Source organism: Pteronotus mesoamericanus, unplaced genomic scaffold (assembly GCF_021234165.1).
Source record: "Pteronotus mesoamericanus isolate MK-2021 breed Mesoamerican mustached bat unplaced genomic scaffold, CSHL_Meso_final contig_56, whole genome shotgun sequence".
Taxonomy (NCBI): domain Eukaryota; kingdom Metazoa; phylum Chordata; class Mammalia; order Chiroptera; family Mormoopidae; genus Pteronotus; species Pteronotus mesoamericanus.
In genome coordinates this window covers 28,003,298-28,016,312 of record NW_026555201.1, presented here as the reverse complement: position 1 = coordinate 28,016,312, position 13,015 = coordinate 28,003,298, and the positions used below count along the sequence as shown (strand labels likewise).

The 13,015-nt window shown below is 38.0% G+C and overlaps 1 protein-coding gene across 4 annotated transcripts in view; it reads left to right on the top strand.

The window, feature by feature from the left end:
• POC1B (POC1 centriolar protein B) overlaps positions 1-12,332 on the top strand; it is a 107,820-nt gene extending 95,488 nt beyond the window's left edge. For 3 of the 4 annotated variants that reach the window (XM_054580183.1, XM_054580184.1, XM_054580182.1), the window contains 2 exons: positions 7,257-7,475; positions 10,845-12,332. In XM_054580183.1, the coding sequence (XP_054436158.1) occupies positions 7,257-7,475; positions 10,845-10,949 (324 nt within the window). In that variant the 3' untranslated portion in view covers positions 10,950-12,332. The remainder of the gene's footprint in view (positions 1-7,256; positions 7,476-10,844) is intronic. The other variant, XM_054580186.1, reaches the window with a different exon arrangement.
• Positions 12,333-13,015: the final 683 nt, after the last annotated feature.

Sequence of the window (13,015 nt, the reverse complement as noted above, 5' to 3'; positions counted from 1 at the left end):
CTAGTCTATTTCAGTCAGGCATTTTATAAGACTGTGTGTGTGTATGTGTATGTTGATTTAGAACTCTCAGAATGTCAGGAATGGAAAGGACTCTAAAGGGCATTCAGTTGAATTTCCTGATCTAATGTTTGTATTTCTCACAATATTCCTCACAAGTGACCATCCCAAGTCTATTTTAGAACCTTCGATGCTGGGAAACTTGCTTTAGCGGGAGGGGTCAAGACCACTTCTGGACAGACTTTTCTGACTTTTGTCTGTTTTATTCCCCACTTACAGAATTAAACCAAGACTAGAAATGTTAGTTATAAACCAACACTGACTTATTTAAACCTATTTATTAAAGATTTGTCAGAAATGTATGTCACCGATTATCTTTACATGTGAAATGCCTACTTTTGCATTCGCATTTGTCAGGAAATCCATATGCTATTCCATGAGAAACCATCAAGCATGCTTTTAGGGGATGAAAACCAAGAAGCGATTTGCAGTGATAAACGCTTGCATTGCTCCCCCATTGTGCCTCTGTGGAGACATTTAAGACAGTAATTTTTAATAGAAAATGATACTGATTTCACCTTGGGTTTATCCTTCTCTCCAAATACTGTCAAGTTATTAATATTTATGTTTTGTGAACTGCTCGGCTGATGTAGAATAGTCAATTGAATTCAGTTCAACAAATGTTGAGTCCTGTGTCTCGTGCACTATGCTATGAGAAAAAAATGATAAAGTTTTGGCTCATGACCTGTAAGATAAGAGAATGTACCTTATAATCTAATAGGGAATACGGACGTGTAAGCCTGAATATAATAAGGAGTTATAAACACTCTACTAATGGCAACAACAAAGACTTCAGAGAGGGAAGTGGCAGCGGTGATTAGTTCTGACATGCCAGCCCAGACAGTGGGAGGGTGTGAAGGGGAGTAGAAGGGGAAGAGAGGAAGAAAGAAAATAAATGTAATGTATGAACCTGGATGTAATTGAGTACCGCAGTATCTGGAGTGGTTCATTGTTAATTATATACATAGTAATAGTTTACATGTGTGGACCTTGATTACAATGTTGGATGGTTAATGTCCTAATAAAAATTTGCATTCAAATCCCACAATTTTCACTTTCTACTGATGCATTAAAAAAATGTATTCTCTAATGTAAGTGACATATGAAAAATTATGTATTAAAATTCACCATGGCATTTAAACAATCTTTCAGTGGTCATTTGTCCACAGAATGTGACAGGTTTTATACCTAGCTCCCAGGATTATCAAAGTTGTTTGCTCTGTCAATTCTGTATTTTTTACACTATTTTATATGTTCAGACGGAAAGTGAAGCTTTTTAACCTGTGAAGATAAGAATTTCTCAGTCACTTAGATTCATTCCTGCATTTATTTGGTGAAGTTGCATTTTCCATCTTTGCAGTGTCAACCATGGCCTTATCCAAGAAGAAGTGAAATGCAGTGATCGCCTTGCCACCCTTTTGGAAGAATGGGTCCCTGGAGAACTCTCAGTTTCATGAAGGGAGGCACCACATCTGACATGTTCCTTGCCGTAGCTTTAATGCCTACTGTCGGGGGCCTTTGTTGAATAAATCAGTGAATGAATTAGTGTTATCCTTCTGCCCTTCATGTGTCAGCAGTAAAAATAAGAGATAAGGGAGCATGGTGTGGTTTCTTCCTTTTATGGACTACTGAAGCATGTGTTCTTTTTCACGGCCTCTCAGTCATTTGCCTGCTCGTGTTTCCTGTCCAGTCAGCAGTTCATTCAGTGTGCCAGGCACTGCCAGGGATCTCAGCCTTGCTCGGAGAATCCTCCAGAGCAGGCATCACATCATGTTCACATTTAACACTGGTAAATGTTTCATATGTGTTGGTATTCAGTAAGCCTTCAGCCCAAAAATGAATGTCAGCAACTTTGAAATAGGACAGGACCTCACTGTACTGGGAGCAGCAGGTACTGAAGCCTCATTTGCTAGATTCCTGATAATAGCCCAGAATCTTAAATATATTTCTTCTCTTTTCAGTTGTTTTGTGTTGCTGTTTTTTTATAAATGGGTTCATTGAAACTTCCCCAAGTTCTGCATCTCACTCTTTCCCTGTACAAACAGGATGCAAAAGCAGGGCTGATTGGTGAGAAAGAATCTCTTAATATCTAGATTCTAAAACCTTTGAGAGACAGAAAGACAGATATGTCAGTGGGCTAATATTGTGGGGGAGATCTAGTACTTTTTTGTCTCTTTGCCCACGCCCTTTCTCCTTTTCACATCTCCGTGTGTCATTAAATGTTAACGTATTTGGTGCTGGTCACAACAAGAAAATGCTTATTAAGGTATACTGAAACTTAGATTATGATCTTAAATCTTTTCTTTTTCTTATTGCCCTTTCTTCACTAACCACCCTGCCTGCAAGCCCCCAATGTTCAAGGGCTGATTTGTTAATTAGGTTCAGGCTTTTCCCCATGAACAGCTGGAACTGCTACTATAATATGACTAGTGACATTTGCAGGCATGTGTACACATACTTAGCTATGTTGTGATCTGTGTTAAAAAAAAGACTGTCTTGGTTACAGAGAGTTTGGTTTTCATCAGTGAGAATGGTAATAAAATCTGCATATAAATGGTTAACATATTTAAAAATATTCAAGTTCCTGAAAAGTCCAGGGCATAGAGTGGTGAGAAGAGTGGGTGTAGCACAGTTTAGTAAGGGATACAGACAGTAAGAGAAGGAACAAATATGTAAACACGCACTCTGATCAGCTCTGGCAGAAAACATCAGGATGCCCTGTGAGAAAAGGGAAAGTTCCGCTTCAGGAGGGTGGTCAGAGAGAGCTTTTCTGAAGATGTGACAATTACGCTGAAACTTAGCGATCAAAAAGGATTCAGCCATGCAAGGAAGGCAGAGAAAGCCACTGCCGGCAGAGAAGAAGCGATGTTAAACGATGAATAAACACAAAGTCTGTCCTTTGCGCTGGAATTACTTGGGGTGAGGAGGATCATGCACGGCCATGTCGGCATCGTCTGCAGTCAGTGAGGGGCTTTCTAGGATCGAGGGTGCAGACTGTAACTGTGAGACAGGACTTGCGGTGTGTGCTCCATACTCCACTTAAAGTGCTTTCATTTTGGTCTTTGCCACCAGCCCGTAACTGGGGACCCACCTAGGTAGATAAGGGCTCTGTGTTTCCCCAGTTCCTGTAGCTCAGAGGATGAATAGTTAGAGATTATAGATGATTCTGGGTATATTTAATGAGAAGCATCTGAAATCCTTATGGTAACCTGTTTTTTCATGATCTGTGATTGATAAAATTTTGATTCTGGACATTTTAAGGACAATTTTAACTTTTCTTTCTCACGTGGAGTTGAGTAATTCAAAGTGATAGTAATGGGATTGTTTTGGGGTGTGGATTTTAATGAGCGCTTCATCCTCTACAAAGGCATTCTCACTCTGGTATTTTAGGGTCACTCACTAACATTTTAGGCACATCACACATGTGGAAAATTTGGGGGTACAGAGAGCTGCTGAGAGACCAGATGGTTTTTAGAGATAAATATAGTCTGCTATACAATAAAGTCAAAATGTGTGTTAATAAATATCTGAGGAAGAAAAGTAGAAAAGACAAGTTACCAAATGAAAGCGCAGAACCTGAACTTCAGGGGAGCCTGGCCTGGGACTGTGCTGCCCGCCGTTAGGCCCTCTCCATTGAGCACAGGGCCTGGCACAGGCCGGCTCCGCAAACCGCTGCCCGGGGAACCAATGAAAAGGTCCTGAGTAGGTACACGTGGCTAAGTGGAACGCGAAGGTGCGTTTTGTACATACATAAAAAATAAACTTAAATTGTGAATCGTGGAGTTTGACTTTGTTTTTATTATTTTCAACAAACGGTGAATTAGTAAGATTAAGACAGAAAGAGAATTGACTGTTTTTATGCTCCTAGAAGTGGTTGGAAGGATCATGGGCAACAATGGCATTAATCTCGAAGTTGCAGTACCCGGCACACTCTGGCATCTCTTAGATTTATGACTGGTTATGCTTCCTCTGTCTTTCCTGCCTGTGTGGCCTTGAACACATGATTCCATCTGTATCTCTGCCTTCTCATTTAAAAGATCGGAATAATAGCAGAACCTACCTGGTAGGATTAGTGTGAAGGTTAAACCAGCTGAGATGTGTAAAGCACTTGAAACAGTGCCAGGTGCATACAGTGCGGTCCATAGTGCTACTCTTCATTGTCATTTCCTTCTCCCTCCTTCCTCCTCCTCATTGTTATCATTATCATTAGAGGTGTACTTTCCATGTTTGAGGTAAATTCTGTCAGAAAATTTCTTGTCCCAAGTGATAACCAGAAATGACAAATTGATTAAAAATTTAAAATAACACAAACTTCTGTGATGCATATAGTTGGATTTTTGTTTTCTTAATAGCTTTAGTGAGACATAATTTACATGCTATAAAATTCACCCTTTTAAAGTGTACAATTCAATGGTTTTTAGTACATTCACAAAACTGTATAACCATCACCACTAATTTTAGAATATTTCATTGCTCCAAAAAGAATTTTAGAACACTTTATCACCTACATACACATCACCAAGCTCTCCCTATTCTTCCTTCTTCCCAGCCCCTGTAACCGCTCATCTCAGTCTGTCTTCCTATATGTTTCTATTCTGACCATTTCATACACATAGAATCACACAATATGTGGCCTTTGTGTATGGCTTCTGTAACTTAGCCTGATGTTTTCAAGATTCATCCATGTTGTAGCATGTATCAGTTACTTCATTCCTTTTTGTGAGTAACTAGTATCCATTGTACGGATCTACCACAGTTTGCGTCTCCATTTATTATCACAGCTTTGGGATGCACGTGGGTTGTTTCCAGTTTCTTGGCTATTAGGAATAAAGCTGCTATGACATTCATGTTCAAGTTCTGCATAGGTGCATGTTTTCACTTCTCTTGGGCATATACCAAGATGTGGAATTGCTGGATCATCTTGTAATTCTGTGTTTAACGTTTTGAGGAACTACCAAACTGCCTCATTTTGTAGTACCACCAGCAATGTATTAGGGCTCCAATTTCTCTACTCTTTACCAACACTTAGTATTCTGTTCTTTTTATTTTAGTCATCCTAGTAAGTATGAAGTAGTATCTCATTGTAATTTTGGTTTGCATTTTCCTAATGATGATGAGCATCTTTTTATGTGCTATTAGCCATTTGTGTAAAGCCTTTGGAAAAGTGTCTATTTAAATCATTTGAACATTTTTTAACTGGGTTATTTGTCTTTCTATTTTTGAATTTAAGTGTTCTTTATATGTTCTTCGTGCAAGTCTCTAATCAAATATATGATTTGCAAATATTTTCTCCCATTCTGTGGGTATTTTTGCCATTTTCTCGTTGGTAAATTTTGAAGGACAGAAGTTTTTAATTTTGATAAAGTTCAAATCATTTATTTGTTTTTGTCATGTGTGCTTTTGGTGTTATATATAAGAAGCCTCTATCTAGTCCAAGATCTGGAAAATTTACTTTTGTGTTTTAAGATTTTTACAGTTTTCTTATATATAAGTCTATGATCCATTTTGAGTTAATTATGTATGTGATGAGAGGGAGGGGCCCAAATCCACTCTTTTGAATTAAGTTACCCAGTTTTGCCAGCATCATTTGTTGAAAAGACAGTGCTTTTCCCATTAAATTGTCTTGGCACCTTTGTCAAAAATGAAATGACCGTAAATGGAAGGGTTTATTTCTAGACTCTGAATTCCCTTCCACTGATCTGTATGTCTATCTTTATGCCAGTGCTACACTGTCTTGACTACTTTAGTTTTGTAGTAGGTTTTGAAATTAGGAAGTGTGAGCTCTCCAACTTTGATTGTCAGAACTATTTTGGCTCATCTGGGTTCCTTGTATTTCTAAATGAATTTTTAGATCAGCTTGTCAATTTCTTTGAAAAAGGCAGCTGGGATTTTGATAGGGAGGGGATTGAATCCATATATGTTAATTCGGAAGTATTGCCATCTTAACAATATTAGGTCTCGTGGTTCATGAGAGTGGGATATTGGATGTCTTTCTATTTATTTAGATCTCTTCTGTTTCTTTCAGTGGTGGTTTGTAGTTTTCAGTACAAGTCTTGCACTTCTTTTGTTAAATTTATTTCTAAGTATTTTATTCTTTTTGATGCTATTGTAAGCGGAATTGTTTTTTTAATTTTATTTTCAGAATGTTCACTGCCATATATTTTGAGGTTTTTGTTTGATTTTTATTTTATTATGCTGATATATATATATATATATATAACATAAAACTTAACATTTTAGTTGTTAAGTATACAGTTCATTGGCATTAAGTATTCACAATGTTGTATACCCATTCCCAGTATCTATTTTAAGAATTTTTTCATCATTCCAAACAGAAACTCTGTACCCATAAGCAATAGGTACATAACTCTGTATTCCCCTCCTCCCAACTCACAGTAACCTCTACTCTCTGCCTCTGAATTTGCCTATTCCAGGTTCTATGTATATGTAGAATTATACAGTATTTTCTCTTGTGTCTGGCTTATTTCACTTAGTATAATGTATTCACGGTTCATCCATATTGTAGCATGCATCAGATTTCTACTTATTTTTGTGGCTTATACATTGTTTATACATTTTGCTTATATATTTATCTGTTGATGGATATTGGATTGTTTCCATCTTTTGGCTATTTTGAATAGTGTTGCTATTAACATTGCTGTACAAGTATCTGCTCGAGTTCCTGTTTTCAGTTGTTTTAGATATACACTTAGGAGTGGAATGGTTAGATGATATGGTAATTCTATGATTAGCTTTTTGAGGAACAGTGAAACTTTCTACAGGACCTGCAGCATTTTATACTCCTCTCAGCAATGCACGTGGGTTTCAATTTTTATGCATCCCCACCAGTACTTGTTCTTTTCCACTTTTTTAAAAATAATAGTCACATTAATGGGTGTGATACCATTTTAAAATTAAGAATTAAAAGTGCATCTACCAATCTTTTCTTCATAGAACAGCTGCTTCCTCAGATACATACAAAGTGTAGTTCTTTTAAAAAAAAGACAAGAAAACTGCATTTTCTCTATTGTTAACTTTATTTTCTTATTATACTTGTAATTCCCATACTTTGTTATAGTTGAAGATAAACAATTAACGGAAAACTGGGCTTTTAGAAGGAGAATATTGTAAACTTTTATATATATTATTTTAAAAGTTTGAAAAATATAATGCTTTCTATTTTTTCTGTGCTGTTGAAGACAACAGAAACTATTGTTAGAACTCTACCAGACAAGGGTGAAGAGATGGACAGGTATTTCTTGAATCCTTCTCTAATGTCATCAGAATGTTCACCAACAACCTTGAAAAAGAAAGCAGAAGAGATGAGCGACCTCCCGTCTGAGAGTCAAAGAAGCATACCACTCGCTGTGACGGATGCTTTAGAGCATATTATGGAACAGCTCAATGTTTTGACACAGGTTAGTTGGCACACTTTGCACTGGGAGGTAGGATACACAGAACAACCCTGGTTACAGCAGGTTGCAGAACTAGCAGAGCAGGGGGAAATTTTTCTTTCTTAGAAAGGCAAGCTCAAGGTGGTAATCATATAGCAAGGCAAGCTCTGCTGAGCTGCTCTAGAAAGATCATGTGGAGACAAGGTGAGAGCCCATCCACTCCCTTACCACCCCCTTGCCCCGCCCCCTGCCCGCCCCCCGCCCCTCCCACCCCAAGCACACACGTAGCTCTCTACCTTGCATCCAGGGGCCAGAGGGAGCAGTGGAGGCCATGAAGAATAGTGGTGGCAGCACTCCATGCTCCAAATGTGTTTGATTCTGGGCAGTAATGTTTTACCCTGAGAATTTTTGATGTGTTCAGAATAGAACATTGCCAACAATATATTTAGGGCCATAACACAAATGTATTGGGATTAACCAGTTCTAGTTAGAATAAAATATTGGCAGTGTTTACAGTTCTTCATTCTGAATATATTCTTCCTATCCAGTACATAACTTCCCTCATTCCAAAGCTTCTTACATCGACACTGGGTTCTGGAAGTGATGGGTTTTGCAGTCTCATTTTAGAGTCTCACTTAGTCCTTTGATGCCAGTTTACCTTTGCAAAGAAGGAATACTATGGATGTCTTCCAACTCTTGGTCAGGAGAGACAGCTGTCATTTAGGGGACATGGTTGGTTGAAATTGATACACCAGAGGTTTCTCTTCCAGCTTTGCTTATTCAGCGTTTCCTTTGAAGAAGTTTCCTGTTGTTCCTCTTTGATATATAGACTGAGAATTCCAATGGCCGTCAGAGCGGACATTGTCACAGTTATACAGAAAGAGAGGCTATATCATGTGACCTAGTGAGACATCAATTACTTTTACAGGTCAGATATTTCAAGTTGAAATAGCTCTCGCATAAAAACCATCTAATTCTCTTCTCAACCCTGGCTGTACGTTATAATCACCTGAACAGTTAAAAAGCATACAGATGCCCAGTTCCCGTCTCCAGAGAATTAATTTACATTGGTCTTTCAGTCACCCCATATGATTTTGTCTGATAGACAGGGTTTAGAGCCACTAAATACTGGGTGAAACCCTCAGCTTCATGCCAAATTCAGTTTGGTTTGCCTTGGTTCCCCGATCACCGTGGGTTCCTCAGCTGACCCCCTGCCTGTGATGGTGGGTCCTCGTAAGGATCTGTCCCACGTGAATCCTTCCATTCTTCACACTTTCAGCTTCATGGCCCATCTCTCCTTATTTTCACCTGAGTCATGGATAAATGAATCCCTTTCACCTTTACTGAATGTCTCTGTTATTTTTTTATCATTAATTTTGAGTAGCCAACTGGCTTTTATGTATGAAAGTGGTTAAAAGCAGGCACAGCACACTTGCAAAATGGGAACAGCGGATCTGTGGGCAAGTACCGAGTAAGGTGAACATTCCCTGATTCCCTTTCAGTACAGATGGCCAAATCTCTAACTCAGTGGCAGTGTTTATAACTATCTTTATTGAACGATAATTAGAAAAAAATTAAAATGAAATTATGTTTTAGACAGTAGATTAACGGGGTCTACCAGTGTTAAAGGTATTGATAATATTTTTAACAGCTTTAGCATGTGGAGTCGTGATAATGTATATGAAGTATCTGGCAAAGTGCTTGATGCATAGCAGGCATTCAAGAAATGGCAGAATATATTACAAACATCACTGTTATTTTTAAATTGTCATGATCTATGGTATCAGATATGAAAGCAAAAGCTACTAAATAATGACATTTTTTTTAAAAAAATGGTTATCTTCAGAGCGTTGTCTTGAAACTTGCCAACTAAAATAACCAAGCATTTATCCAGCCTTTCCCCTATGAAATCTTCCACTGGGTAACCAAATAGTAGATGAGAGAAATGTCTCTTATTTATAAGTTATACTAACTAATATATTTTTAATGATGGAACTAGAATATCATCATTGATAGTCTCTAAGAATTATAGTTACTAAATCATGAAAAGAGAACAATTAGACCTTATTAATATGTCTTCTAATGAAAGAATAGAGCACCACTTATAGTCTTACCAAGGGCTCTAGCCTCAGTCTTACTAGCCTTTGAATCCAGCTGCCCACTGACGGAGAACAAGGAGGGCAGAAGAACAGGCTGCGCCGCTCCCTGAGCGTGCCGTGCCTCCGATCCACACGATGGAAACCCTGCACTCAAATGGCCCGAGCCTGACAATGGACAAATTGTAAAGAAAAGAAAAGGAAGGGATAAGAGCCTGTTGATTAAAAAAGTCCTTTAAATGGCATATCAAATCTTGAAAATGGGTAGGACAAAATTATAGTGTCTAAGGATGTCACCTGAAAGATAAAATAATAAATACAAGAGAGTGATTACTGAAGTGGTCAGCATAGTAACTATTCTGGGGGCGGGCAGGAGAGGTGACTCTGACAGACACTTGGACGGGCACTGCAGTGGCTCGCGGGTGCTAGTTCTTGACCTGGGTGCTGATTGCAACAGTGTTTTTCTCATGAGAATTCATTGTGGCATGTGTTTTATGCAACTTCCTGAGTCTGTTTTATTTTCTAATGAAAGTTTTTATTTTAAGATGTAAAAGATGGAAGATGAAGTCAGTATCACAAATAAAATTAGATTTCCCAAATGTCAAAGTAGTCATGTGTGTATATGTGTGGTCATATACTCATTTATTAGCTGAAGGGGTTAAACTAGCTAAGAATCATAGTGTCCTGTGTGCCAGACACTAACTGAAGCATTTTCCGTGCATTATTTTTCGGTCTTCCTAACAACCCTTAGAAGTGCTCTTATCCTTTTTTTTGGGTATGAGAACTGGTGGCAATTACGATATTTTCAGAGTAAACTAGATATTCTGCTGTCAAGGGAGGTAGAGCATGATCTGTAATAGACTGATTGTGATAGAATGACCAGCGATGACATTAAAGTAGCACCTGGGCTGGGCATGTGACATTCTACCCCTTCCCCCGCTCCCCGCATACCCATGTGGCTTGTGGCCACTTAGATTGTTGCATGTGGCCTCTTTCCTCACATGGCTGCTTTGGAAGATCAGACACAAGAATTGTCTGCAGGAGCCTGTTCTTTTATTCTGTTTATCCTCAAATCCATCAGTTTGGTTTTTTTTTCTTTTCTTCAAACTGCTTGACAGTGCTTTGCCCTCTGGTAGGGCCCAGGAACAGAGCAAGTTCTGGGGCCCACTTTTGAGCCAACTTCCTGGAAAAGGGGTGGGCATCCCAGATTTAAAAAGGAACTCCTCTCCAGGGATTATCATCCTCCTCCTCACCACCAGGTCACCAACCATGGGTTATTTTGTCCTCCTTTTTGCAGACTGTTTCAATCTTGGAGCAGCGACTGACTTTGACAGAGGATAAGCTGAAAGACTGCCTGGAAAATCAGCAAAAGCTTTGCAACGCCATCCAACAGAAAAGTTAAATAGAAAAGTGTGAGCAGAGGCACGCTGAATGAGCACATATGCAGACACACTGGAAGGCAGTGCAAAAGGCTTCATGCAACACAACCACGTGCTAATTATTATGGCATTTCTTAAAAGGGTGAGCAACAGAATAAAAGGCAGAAAAAGACAGAATTAAGGATGAATTTAAATACACAAATCAATGTCAAGGACTAATTCAAATCATTATCATTTATGATTACTGTAATAAAGTGATAAGCATTCAAGTGGCTCTATAATTTCCCCGTATTATTTTAATGTCAGTTTTCATTTATAGTCTAAAGTATACCAGGAAAGTGACCAAATCTCTGTATTTCATTGTTAAATCATTTCAGATTAACCATGTTCATGCAATTTCTAAAGCAATTAATGTATTTTTTTAGTGAACACCCTTGGGGTGAAATAATTCAATTACCTCTAAAATAGCATCATACATGCAGAGAATGAGTTAATGATCTGTCTTGTAGTTCTTTCAGTTCAAAGAAAATATTTATCCTCTTACCAATGCCTTGAAAAGATGATCTTATAAAAATTCCCAAAACACAATTTCCACAGCAAGAACACTTTTAATTAGCAACAGTGCATATATGACGTAGGTCAGTGGATTTTTATTTAACGTATGGTGCATATTGTTTATCCTTTGACCAACCTGAAAGAAAGTGAAGTTAAAAATACGTGATGTACACATATCTTTTCTTTCATAGATAAATGCGCTGAATGATTTGAGTTGTATTCTAACCTGTGATTCCAGTTTGCAAAGATTACATTACTGTGATTTCATTATGCTCAAAGCCAGACCAATGCAGCAACAATATTTCTAAGTATACACATGTGTGTGTTCACATGCTTCAGAAATGCTGCTTAGGGTGATTTTGGCAGCTGAATAATAGGTACTTTAAAAAAAAAACATTGACATCATTGTCTTCCTTTTTTTTTTTTAAAGTAGAATTGTGGTTTGAAACTAAATGAAAATGAGCCAAGCATACGAAACATCTTGGTTACAAGTTAAGATTTTCGTTTTATCTTAAGCAAAATAAGAGATTAAATGAAAGAAAAACATTAATTTTAGCTTGCTTTTCTCTTAACCTATATCGAGGACAAAGAAGGTGCAGGTGTGAGATGAAGGCCGACATTTATGACATCTGTAGGTAACAGGCAAAAGAAAAAGTAAAGTCCTATTTATGTAGGAGTCTGTATTTAGAAATTTTTCTCAGAATAATTTCAGTTGTATCCGTGAGGTGGTTTTTTATTATCTCATTGTGTTTCAAGTGCTTTTTTATATTATATTGAGAACTTCTAGACATTTTCAAGAGTTTATACAGAGTAAGTGGCATTGTATTTTTATAACCTCACTGAGAAGACTAAATGAGAAATGAAATGTCATACTGATTTTGTTTACTCTTTTTTATGCTTCAAACAATAAAAACATTTTACCTATTTAAAAAAGTTTCTTTTCTTTCTTTTTTCTTTTTAATGATTGAAACCTGGAAATACTAAACTTGTTATTATCTAGCTGACTCAATTTTTATGTGCATAACAGCCTCCTGGAAAACTTGTCAAAACGTTTTCCTGGGACCCAGTCCCAGAGCTAATGATTCATAGGTTGATGGGCCCAATAATTTGCATCTCTAAGAAGCTCACTAGTGAGGTTGATGTTCCTTGGCTTGAGGCCCACACTTTAGAAACCATTGGTCTAGCTTTAACCACTGCTTACAGCTTGATGTTGCCACATATTTTTAGGCATCACAGACCTTTACAAGTGATGATATAAATTAAAATGCCTTGAAACTTTTTCAAGAGAGTCATTTAATTTCCCCTTCTGCCCCCCGCCCCCGCCCGCATTCTTTAAGCTTTTACAGCTTCTCCTTGGTGTTTACCAGATTCCAGCTTCTCTTCTTTCCTAACACATATTCAACTGCCTGATCAACATCACCAATTGGGAAACTAGTGGGCACTTCTAAGTATGTCCAAAAGTAAATTCTGCCGCCCACCCACCAGCCAGTGCCTCCCCTAGTCTTCCCATCTCAATAAACAGCAACTCCCCTTC